Source organism: Pipistrellus hanaki (assembly GCF_964339955.1).
Source record: "Pipistrellus hanaki genome assembly, chromosome: 3".
Classification (NCBI taxonomy): Eukaryota; Metazoa; Chordata; class Mammalia; order Chiroptera; family Vespertilionidae; genus Pipistrellus; species Pipistrellus hanaki.
The window spans coordinates 20,412,046-20,424,336 of record NC_140505.1 but is presented as its reverse complement, the minus strand read 5'-3'; the positions used below and the strand labels follow the sequence as shown (position 1 = coordinate 20,424,336).

At 40.7% G+C, this 12,291-nt stretch overlaps 1 protein-coding gene across 2 annotated transcripts in view; it reads left to right on the top strand.

Moving 5' to 3' along the window:
• The window catches only part of NSD3 (nuclear receptor binding SET domain protein 3), a 79,437-nt gene that overhangs the window by 61,003 nt on the left and 6,143 nt on the right, over positions 1-12,291 (top strand). For both annotated transcript variants that reach the window (XM_084879729.1, XM_084879728.1), the window contains 6 exons: positions 354-466; positions 1,001-1,270; positions 6,496-6,612; positions 8,565-8,706; positions 10,092-10,198; positions 11,544-11,748. In XM_084879729.1, the coding sequence (XP_084735855.1) occupies positions 354-466; positions 1,001-1,270; positions 6,496-6,612; positions 8,565-8,706; positions 10,092-10,198; positions 11,544-11,748 (954 nt within the window). The remainder of the gene's footprint in view (positions 1-353; positions 467-1,000; positions 1,271-6,495; positions 6,613-8,564; positions 8,707-10,091; positions 10,199-11,543; positions 11,749-12,291) is intronic.

The window sequence follows — 12,291 nt, the reverse complement described above, 5'->3', positions numbered from 1 at the left end:
TTACAACTGGTTCTGCAACAAGGTACAGGAAGTTGGCTTTCTGGGCAAGAGCAAAGTGAATTTAAAGCTAGTGCCAGGTGAAAGGCTCCCCTGGGGTTCACGTGGAAGCCTCTGATCACGGAAGCAGAACCTCATCTCTGAGGCTGCAGCTTGCATAGAGCAGTGTTCAGCCAACAGTGAGTCATATCCTATTTCAGTGCTACCCTGTCCTGGTGGTAAGTAGTTATTTCCAGAAACGATTTTTAAAAGAAAAAAGCGGTCCAGTTCAGAGCATTGGGAAGGCAGAGTAGAACTGCTCTCCCAACAGGTATTATTTGTTGGCATTTATATACTTTGTTTGGTCTCATTGACAGCTCTGGAAGAAGCTGCAAAACGTTTCCAGGAGTTGAAAGCACAAAGAGAAAGTAAAGAAGCACTAGAGATTGAAAAAAACTCGAAAAAACCTCCTCCTTACAAACACATCAAAGTGAGTCTCTACCCTGAGATTGGTATTGGACGGGCAAGATGAAGTGTAGTATTCTCTTAGTAGTGAGAGTCTTCTGTAAAACAAACAGAGCTTTTGTTAGCAGTGTCATAGTCAGATGGGAGCGGGAGCTGTGTGCTGTGGGGATGAGGTCTCGGATAAGCCCTCTGGCACCTGGGAGCGATGTGTTTGATGGGAAATCCTGTTCCTGCTCTACCAGGTTATTCTGCCACCAAATGAGAATAGAGAGATTTGCCCTTTCGTCCAGATAGTCCATAGTTGTTTTTAGTTATGAATTTTCCAACTAGTAGAAGGAGAAATACACTGAACAGATAAATGAGAATTCACATCAGTTTTTTGGTATTTTTGCCAACTAAGAAGCAGTCCTTATTCTTAGTTTATTTGTGGGGAAATTGCTATTACGATAACGAGCCTTTCTTAGTCATGCTGCAAGGCAGTAGCAGAGCCAAGAATAGCTTGGAAGTTTCGGTTGCTCTGTTTAAATTCCTCCTTCTCATCTGTGATTTTGTTTTCTAGGCTAACAAAGTCATAGGAAAGGTGCAGATCCAGGTTGCAGACCTGTCAGAGATTCCCCGCTGTAACTGCAAGCCAGCCGATGAGAACCCTTGCGGCTTGGAATCCGAGTGCCTGAACAGAATGCTGCAGTACGAGTGTCACCCGCAGGTGTGCCCCGCCGGGGATCGTTGCCAGAACCAGTGCTTCACAAAGAGGCTCTACCCTGATGCAGAAATCATCAAAACGGAGCGAAGAGGCTGGGGCCTCAGGACCAAAAGGAGCATTAAGAAGGTATTGTGGGACAGGGCACTGGTGATCAGAACCAGATCAGGGCCTGTGCCTCTCAGAGAAACTTCAACGGGAATGAAATGTATGGTGATCACTGGCGGAATCCTGAAATTTCCCAAGTTGAGAGTTTGGCATTTCTTTAGCAAAGAAGCTATAGGAAGTGGTAGTGATAAAACATACGAAAATTTTGGTTGTCTTATGATCAGTCATGAAAAGGAAAAGGGACAATGGTCATTTTCTGTCTGAAGTATTTTTTACTTGTTAATCAAAGTAGACCTAGATGTAAAGACCTACTAAAGGCAATCGCCAGGACTTTGCTCCAATGTCTTAATTCATTAGCTGTGAAACTGGCCAAGTCAGTCAGCCTCCCTGAGTGTCAGTTTCCTCATCTCTAAAATAGACATAGTATTCCCTGCCCTACACATTGCTGCTAGTCTCAAATTAGATCATATACCCAAAAGCAACCAGAAAAAGTTTAGTACTTTAGGCAATTTTTCAAAAGTCCCTTTGTTTAACATAGAAATGCATTGTCACTGCAGAACATTTTCTAAATACAAATAACTCAAAGAAGAAAAAAAAAGAAAATCACCAATATATCCTACTGCTCAGAGGCTCTCAAACTTTAGAGATTCTGAAAACCTCCCAAGGTCGTCGTCGTCGTCATTATTATTATTATTATTATTATTAATCATCACCTGAGGCTGTTTTTTCATTCATTTTTAAGAAGAGTGAAAGAGAGGGAAGGACAGAGAGTAACATCAATGTGAGAGAAACACATCGATTGGTTGCCTCCTGCACGAGCCCTGTCCAGGACCCTGCAACCAAGGTACATGCCCTTGATTGAAATCAAACCCAGGACCCTTTGGTCTGCAAGCCAATGCCCTATCCACTGAGCCAAACCAGCTAGGGCCTGGGGTCCTTAAAAACAGTATCACCCAGATATGTCTGGGACAGTATATTCTGCATTTTATAGCAAGTTCCTGCCCTGCCCCCCTTTTTATCCCCTACCCCTGCCAAATGCCAATATATAGAACTTGGAGATATATTCATTGAGAGAGGTGGACCTAGTGAGAATTAGTAATTAACTCTTTTTTTAAAATATATATTTTTTTCTTTATTTCAGAGAGAGGGAGAGAGAGAAACATCAATGATGAGAAATAAATATTGATCAGCTTCTTCCTATACGCCCCCTACTGGGGATCAAGCCTGAAACCCAGGCATGTGTGCTGACTGGGAATCAAACTGTGACCTCCTGGTTTATAGGTCAGTGCTCAACCACTGAGTCACACCAGCCATGCTGTAATTATTTCTACCTTTTAAAGAATCACCTTTGGCTGAATCCGGTTTGGCTCAGTGGATAGAGCGTCAGCCTGTGGACTGAAGGGTCCTGGGTTCGATTGCAGTCAAGGGCATGTACGTTGGTTGCGGGCACATCCCCAGTAGGGGGCGTGCAAGAGGCAGCTGATTGATGACTCTCTCTCATCAGTGTTTCTAGCTCTCTATTCCTCTCCCTTCCTCTCTGTAAAAAATTAATAAAATATATATTTTTTAAAAAATAAAAAATAATAATAAATCACCTTTGTGATTAAAAAATACCACATAATGTAGTAAAGAAAATCAATACAAGAAAGATATTCCTCCTTCATCCTTCAAGTATTGGTCTCCTCACAAAAGATGACTATTGTTACTAGGTTGATATGTAGCTTTTTAGAACTTTTTCTGTGTAGTTGTAAGTATTAACACATATGCAAATATACAATCATATATTCTATATTTGTAGGGTTTTTAAAACATATAATCATACATATTTCTCACTTAACATATCATACATATATTTTTATAGCAGTACATAGAGATTTCAACTCATTATTTTTTAAATTTTTCTTTTCTTTTTTTTTCAAATACACTCTCATTGATCTTCCACAGAGAGGAAGAGAGAGAGACAGAGAGCCAGAAACATCGATGAGAGAGAAACATCGATCAGCTGCCTCCCGCACACCTCCCACTGGGGATATGCCTGCAACCAAGGCACATGCCCCTGACAGGAATCGAACCTGGGACCCCCCATTCTGCAGGCCGATGCTCCATCCACTGAGCCAAACCAGTCTCGGCTTCAACTCATTATTTTTGTTTTTTCAATTCATTCTTTTTGTTAAACAATCTCACTGTATTTCATAGTAAAATGTACCAAATTATGTACCATAATTTATATAACCTATTTTCCAATACATGCATGTACACACACACACACACACACACACACACACACACACACACACTTACAGATTTTTTAAAGTTCTGTAGTGAACATTCTTGGTCATCTCTCTTTATGCACCTGTTTCTATAGGTTAGATTGCTTGTGAAGAAGCTCATTCATTTGGTTCATATTTGTGAAGCTTCTTCAATGTGCCAGGTACTATCCCAGTACCTGGAAAAACAGTAGTGAACAAGACAAATAATGAACAGATATCTAATGCCGAGTACCACTAAATGCTGCAAAGAAAACTAAGCTGTCAGAAGGGATAGCGGGTGACTGGGATTGCTACTTTAAATTGATTGGCTAAGGAAGGCCTGAGGAGGGGACATTTCACCTGAAATGGGAGGGAGAAAGTCACAAAGATACGTGTTGAGAAGAGTATTTCAGACTAAAGTAAAACAAGTACAAATGCCTTAGTATGTTCCAGCAACAACAACAAAGCACCAGGAGAAGAAAGGCAAGGAGAAGAGTGGCAGGAGGGGATAGGAGAGAGGCTAGATCATATGAGCGTTACAGCCAAAGGATGGGAAATTTCTGGAGCATTTTAGTAGGGACTGACTTGATCTGATACTTGATGTATTTGTTTTCTATTGCTGTATAACCATGTTACCACAAACTTGGCAACTTAAAATGTAACACATATCTCACAGTTTCTGTGGGTGAGGAGTCTGGGCAATGCTTAGCTGGGTGCCGTCAGGGTGCTGCCCAGGGCTGGATTCTCACTCATGTGCCTTGGCTAAGCAAGGATCCACTTCCCTGCCTGCATGGCTGTTGGCAGAATTATGTTCCTTGCAGATGTAAGCCTGAGAGCTTCAGGTGTTTTGTTTGTGTGCTTCACTTGTTGTTACTGTTTTGTTGTCCTCTGGAAGCTGCCTACAATTCCTTGTCAAATGAGGTTCCCCAACATGGCTCTTTGCTTCCTTACAGCCAGCAAGATGTATGCTAAAGTCATAATGTAACAGACTCATGTAATCACATATGTCCATCTCCTTTGTCATGCTCTATTGCAAGTCACAGGTCCTGCTCACTTGAGGGGATCGCAGAGCCATGTGAACACCAGGAGGCAGAGGTCATGGGGGCCACCTTCAGAGTCTGTCTGCCACACTTGGGTTTCAAAAGAATACTTTTGGCTGTAGTACAGAGAATTTGTGGTAATGGGGAAAGTGATAAAAAGGAGACCATTTATAATCCAGGAGAGAGATGATGGTGGCATACACCACTAGGGTTGTAGTTGTGCAGGAGAGAAGAGGTTGGATTTCTGACATTTTGAAGTTAGAGCCAATAGGACTTGCTAATGCCTTGGATATGTGTATTGGGCTGCTCAGTCAAAGGCCATCTGCGTGTAAAATATTACGTGATTCAAATTTTGATACTACTATAATGCCATACATATCACACATACAAATTTTTTTGCCTATGATTTCAGGGGAATGTTTAGAGTCATCCTGAAAACTGTGTAGCTTAATATCTTTTTAACACTTTTTTTTAAAATATATATTTTATTGATTTTGTACAGAGAGGAAGGGAGAGAGATACAGAGTTAGAAACATCAATGAGAGAGAGTCATCGATCAGCTGCCTCTTGCACACACCCTACTGGGGATATGCCCGCAACCAAGGTACATGCCCTTGACTGGAATCGAACCCGGGACCCTTCAGTCCCCAAGCCGACGCTCTATCCATTGAGCCAAACTGGTTTCGGCTCTTTTTAACACTTTTTAATAGTAGTTGTATTTACTCTAAAATGTGTTTTAATTTACTTAATTCATGATATACAGTTGACCTTTGAATATGCACAGGTTAGCGACACAGTTGAACTTTTTTGATTCCCCCAAAACTTACATTGTGGCACAGGGATTGGTTCCAGGACCCCTCCAGGCACCAGAATCTGAGGATATTCAAGTTCCCTATATAAAACAGTATACATCAGTGCGTACAGTCAGCCTCCATCTGTGGGCTCCCAGCCACAGGTGGAAAATAGTACAGGTATTTATTGAAAAAAAATCCATGTGTGGATAGACATGCGCAGTTCAAAACCATGTTGTTCAAGGGCCAACTGTAATCAAGAGAAAAGAAATGTAATCAAGATTGTTCTGCCCTTTAGCACTTGAAGAATTGCTAGTGTAAGGTCACTGATCTTTTACAAAACAGCTAGAAATATATGGTCTCTGAAAGGCACAATCATCAAGACTGTAGCAACATGGGAAAGGCTTTTGGTACATTAAGGGACATATGCCAAATGTGAAACAGAGTGCACCATGAGTCCCCTCTTTTCACACCTAAATCCTGGCATTGTGTGACAGCATGCACTTCTTGCTGACAGGCGGCTTCTTAGGAATTGAAAAATATGTATAAACACTGAATTATACCCTCTCTTTTTACAGTCTTTAAGGACAGATTTTTAGCACTTTATAAGGTCTTTAGTTCACAATTTAATTAACAGCTCATGGTTCAGTAAACAACTCTTTGAGGTTAATGGTTTGTCATTTTGGACATCAAAAAGTATTTCTTTTACAAAATAGTTAGAAATATTTATTCACAGTGGTACATCAAGTTTTGGCACATACATTTCTCATATTTAATATCAGCACTAATTTTTCTATATTCATTCATTTTCATAGAATAACAAATATAAACCATAATAAATGGTTTATAATGTTGTAGAACAGTTTCAGAGGCTCCAGGTTGCCTTATCCCACGTTCCAGTGATGGACCATAATTGTGTCACTTGGACTATGAACATAATATTGTCAGCAAAAAAAGACAAGCAGATCATTATATTTTGCAGCACTGGTACAAGAAAAATAGTGCCTGAATGCACATGAATAACAGCAACTACTTGTTTTGATGATTGAAGCTATATTCTATAGTTCTTTTTGGTTAATTATCTTGGATCATACATGTTGTGTTAAGGAACGCTTTCTAATATAATACCCTGATTTCACATTTATATACTGCATGCTTCTCTGTAGGGTGAATTTGTAAATGAATATGTTGGCGAATTAATTGATGAAGAAGAATGCAGATTGCGAATCAAGCGAGCCCATGAGAACAGTGTAACCAATTTTTATATGTTAACTGTCACCAAGGTAAAATTACTTTGTTTTTATTTTCATGATCTTAGGTTGAACTGTTTCCTCTAATTTGATTTTTTCAGACGAAGTATAATGATCAGCAGTAGCCAGTGTGCTCTCCACCATAATGTGCTAATTATACCAGCACAAAATGAATGCTTGCTGCAGCCTTGCACAGGTCATGTGAGACAGCACTGCGAGTGAGAGAGAACAGGAAAGGTTGACACACCTGGATTCTGGTCCCAGCTCCTCTTAGGCACTGAAAGACTAGCCCTCAGTTGCTTTATCACTGAAGGAGGGAAGGAGCACTAATTCTAAGTTATAAGCCACTGTTAAAGTTCAGATTTAGCAAAAATTCTAACTCTGAAAGTTGTTCTGCACATTTAAATTTTTTAATGGTTCAGGAGATATGAATGCTGTCATAAGAAAAATAACGGAACTGCTGGTTTAATACATGCAGTTGTAAGTCCTACTTGATGCACACTATCCATTATCTCATTCAATTTCTTCACTAGTCTTCTGATTTACAGAGGACAAGAAAGTGAGGTCTAGCCATGGTAAATGGTTGAATACCTTGTTAAATTTAATGAAGAGCAAAGATCAGTACCATGTTTCCTGTGTGCCAGGCCGTTCCTAAAACTCAGTCGGAATGTCATTAAAGTTAAGAACTGGAGATCATGTAGAAGAAATGTTATTTTAACTCATATGGTATTGTTTGAAACTTTTTACAGCTTTCATGAATATATATTCCATAAACAGACAGTGCCATTTATTTATGACTAGAGGCCCGATGCATAAAATTCATGCAAGGGTGGGGGTTCAGCCTGCCCTGAGCCCTCTCACAATCTGGGATCTCTTGCTCCCAACTGCCTGCCTGCTTGCTCCTTACTGCCTGACCGCTCACTCCTCACAACCTGACTGCTCACTCCTTACCACCCACCTGCTTGCTCCTTACCGCATGGCTCACCGCTCCTTAGTGCTGCCATGGAGGTGGAAGAGGCTCCTGCCACCACGCCTGCACTACCATTCATGACCCCAGCTTCTGGCTGAGCATGCTCCTGCTGTGGGAGCCCACTGACCACCATGGGTAGCTCCTGAATTGAGTGTCTGCCCCCCTGCTGGTCAGTACACTTCATAGCGGCCAGTCATTCTGGTCATTCTGCAATAATGGTCACTGGGCTTTTATATATATAGATTGTCGATTGGCTCCTAAATCCTATCTTCACTGTCAGTGACCCCTCCAGCCATCTTTACAACATCTTATAGGGGTTATCCAGATGATCAGAATTTAAATTTAGGGGCCCAATGGGGAGGTTTGTTCTGTATTTTAGACTTCACTACAAGTAAAATTAGAACAAATAAAACTATCAGCTTTGCACTGGCTATATCATAGCCAGTGAGACTTATCTGAGGTGTGATTATTGCTAATCGAAAAACAAAAAAAGGAAAACCACTCGAGCATGTCAAACTCGGCCAGCGGGCCACAAGTTTGACATGCTTGAGTATACCCCTTCCATCAAATCTGCAAGTCTTTATTCAGAAGAGAAGTTTCTCATTTTTCCTACTTGCTCTTCATGGCCTGAACCCTGAGCCTTCAAGCCCTGTTCTAGATGTGCTTCTTGTTCAGAACAGGAAAGGAGGGCGACAGCTCAGCACCCTGTTCCCTTCACAAGGCGCTGTCTGAACTCAGAGCTCTCTTAGAAATATTTTTCCTAAACCGAAGACCAGAGCATCTTTTAAGCATTATTCTACGGTCTGTTTGTTTCCACTTTATCTTGATTGTTTTGACTTGAAAGTCATGAGAGGAAGTAGATAACTTACTAAATGTACAGAGAGCGCCACATTTTCACGTTTGCATTCGTCAGGCACCAGCTGCTGCCTGGTGGCTCTTGACTGCATTGATGTTTCTAAGATGTTTATTTTTAGTTTTATGTCAAAGGTACCTTTCCCTTCTTTTCTTTCTGAAGGACCGTATAATTGATGCTGGCCCAAAAGGAAATTACTCTCGCTTTATGAATCACAGTTGTAATCCAAATTGTGAAACACAAAAGTGGACAGTGAATGGAGACGTTCGAGTGGGACTTTTTGCTCTGTGTGATATTCCTGCAGGTAAACAAAGCAACTCGCTCCCCATGCCCCCCTTCCTAGGAAGCAAGTATATCCTCTGAAAGCAGAACATTCTTCAAGGTTTGGTGCTCAGATATTTATTCAAATAAGTAATTATATTTAGAATTGTTATCTGCCAATAAGAAGTAAAAATCTGTGTTCTGCAAAGGGAGCTCAGCAAGAGCCTCTCTGTAAGAGAGGATATCACAGAATTCTGTGTCCACAGTCTTTCTGAATTAATTCTCCACATTATTGCTGTCTATATAACGTAACCAGATGGTTAAGCTTTTGTTTCCTTTTTTTAAAGTTTTAAAAGCCTGTGTTAACATCAGTGGGTTTCTTGGTTTGTTTGGGGGGTGGAGAGAGGTTGTTTTATTTTGAAAGATCATTCAGTTTCAAATTAGACATAAAACACTTCTGAAGCCAGAGTTTTCAATTTTCCTTACCCACCCAGCATCTTAACAGCAAAGCTTAGTTTCTCCTCTGTTAAGTTTGTAGCAAAATGAGTGTAAAATGCTGTAGCCAAAAGGAATTTCAGTTGTATTTCTAGACCAGTGTTTCCCAAACTTCTCTCATGATGAGAATCACCTGGTGGAGTTGTTAAAACACAGATTCCTGAATCCCAACTAAGAAGTGCTAAACTAGGATTTTTGGGAACATATAGGTAAAATTGTATACTTAACTAGTGCTCTAAGACAGATGTTATATACAGAGCACTAAGTTAGGTATGCAATTTTACCTATATGTTCCCAAAAATCCTAGTTTAGCACTTCTTAGTTGGGATTCAGGAATCTGTGTTTTAACAACTCCACCAGGTGATTCTCATCATGAGAGAAGTTTGGGAAACACTGTTCTAGACTCACGGTGGATTGTTCAAGTCCAGTAAAAGAAAGCGGGGGCTCCTAATTTGAATCACTGGATCTTTGGTGTAGAATCTACATAATAAACTTCCATTTTGAACTCTTTTCTAGTCAGAATACAAGGTATTAATTACTGGAAACAGTATGGTCATCATAATTCCACAGACATATTGTTCATTTAGAAACTAGTATAAATTAGCTTCAGAAAAGAAAACTAGAACTCACTTTTCTTAAACAGAGATTTCAAATCCTGGTCTCTATTACATAGTTTTTTACCACTTCAATGAAAAGGATGTGACAGCTTTTGTAGAATATTTATTTTTGCTGTAACATGGGTGTGTCGGGATGTTTTCCTCTAGTTATTTTTTTCCTTTTTTCTTTTTTTCCATCACTGTCTTCAATGTAGAATGTGGGGGAGGGAAAAGTTGATGTCAGAATTGTGTCTCATTTTTTCATTCAGAGAGTTTCTATGACTACAGTTTCTTCCCCGTTACTTGAATATAAATAATTATTTCTCTTCTGTTTTAGGAATGGAGTTAACTTTTAATTATAACCTGGATTGCCTGGGCAATGGCAGGACGGAGTGCCACTGTGGGGCAGAGAACTGCAGTGGTTTTCTTGGAGTGCGGCCCAAGGTCAGTGTGCAGGGGCTTGCCCTGAGCCAGTATGGAGGGGCTACTGCAGTCTCATAAGCATATGACCAACCCCGGAACATACTGACAAATGGGTACCTGGTTTAGTTCACTGATCTTCAGTGGTATTTACCCAGAGTTTAGACTGACTTTCCAATACCTTAGTAAGATCTATTAGTTTCTGAAAATGTATTTGTATTTCTGATAGAATTTGAAGCTAGCAAAATCCTTTTAGAAAACTTTTTTTTTTTTAATTCACAATATACTAAAAACCACTTAATTATATACTATAAAATGGTGACTTTTGCCCAGGTAGCTCAATTAGTGTCATCACAGCATGCTAAGGTTGTGGGTTTGATCTCCAGTCGGGGCACATACAAGAATCAACCAATGAGCCCTAGTCAGTTTGGCTCCATGGATAGAGCGTTGGCCTGCAAACTGAAAGGTCCCAGGTTCAATTTTGGTTAAGGGCACATGCCTGGGTTTTGGGCTCAATCCCTAGTGGGGGACTTGCAGGAGGCAGCCTATCCATGATTCTCTCTCATCATGGATATTTCTATCTCCCTCCCTCTTTCCTTCCTCTCTGAAGTCAATAAAAATATATTAAAAAAAAAAAAAATCAACCAATGAATACATGATGAGTGCACAACAAATTGATGTTTCTCTCTCTCCCTTCCCTCTCTCTCTAAAAGCAATTTTTAAAAAAAGATAATTAAATTTTTTAAATGGTGACCTTAATGGTATATGAGTTATATCTCATTGTCCTTATAATTTTTTAAAGTATTTTTTATTGATTTTATAGAGAGAGGAAGGGAGGAGAGAGCGATAGAAACATTGATCAGCTGCCTCCTGCATATCCCCCACTGGGGCTTGAGCCATAACCTGGGCGTGTGCTCTGGCCGGGAATTGACCTGGCCACCTTTTGGAGCATGAGACAAAGCCCAACCAAATGAGCCACACCAGCTTATTTTAGTATTCTTTGGGATGAGTCTTTTATTTATTTTTAATTTAAAAATATATATATATTTCATTGATTTTTTTACAGAGGAAGAGAGGGATAGAGAGCCAGAAACATCGTTGAGAGAGACATCAATCAGCTGCCTTTTGCACACCCCCTACTGGGGATGTCCCTGCAACCAAGGTACATGTCCTTGACCAGAATCGAACCTGGGGCCTTTCAGTCCGCAGGCTGACACTCTATCCACTGAGCCAAACCGGTTTCGGCTTCCTGGTGTTTTTAGTTAATTGAACAACAGATGAAATTAAATGACTGTGTTGTAGGATTTTCCCTTCTCTTGTACAGCTTCATGCATTATGATCATTAAACTGTGATCCTTTTTCCTGGCAGTCGGCATGTGTGGCAACAACTGAAGAAAGGGCAAGAAATGCTAAGTTAAAGCAGAAGAGACGAAAAATCAAAACAGAATCAAAGCAGATGCATGAAGATTACTGTTTTCAATGTGGAGATGGTGGAGAGCTGGTCATGTGTGACAAAAAGGACTGTCCCAAAGCATACCACCTCCTATGCCTTAACCTGACTCAGCCACCATATGGTAAGTGAGATCTTTCTCAGACTTGCATTTTTGCCAACTATGTGTAGCTCAGAATATAGTCCACTGTCCTTAGTGGAGCAGTGGAATAGGAATCACTGACTAGGACAAACAACCATAGCGAACAGAAATTATGCTAGTGAAAATCTGTTTGCCAGTTTGGGATACCTATGAGCCAGCAAGGATTGGCTTTCCTTTATATTACACTAGAGGCCTGGTGCACAAATCGGGGGTCTCTCGGCCTGGCTGGCCATCTGGGAAGATTGGGGCCAGCCAGCAGGGGCGTGGGGGTGGGGGTCACAAGGGACCATAGGAGGTTGGCCAGCAGCAGGAAGTTGGCTGTGGGAGCGCACTAACCACTCAGGGGCAGCTCCTGCATTGAGCGTCTGTCCCCTGGTGGTCAGTGCATGTCATAGCTACTGGCCAGTTATCTGGTCATAACAGTCACTTAGGCTTTTATATATATAGATAGGTGAGTACTATGGGCAGTATCTCACATTTGTACCTAATGGTTCACCTAGCCAGACCAAAGTTTGGCTGAAATTT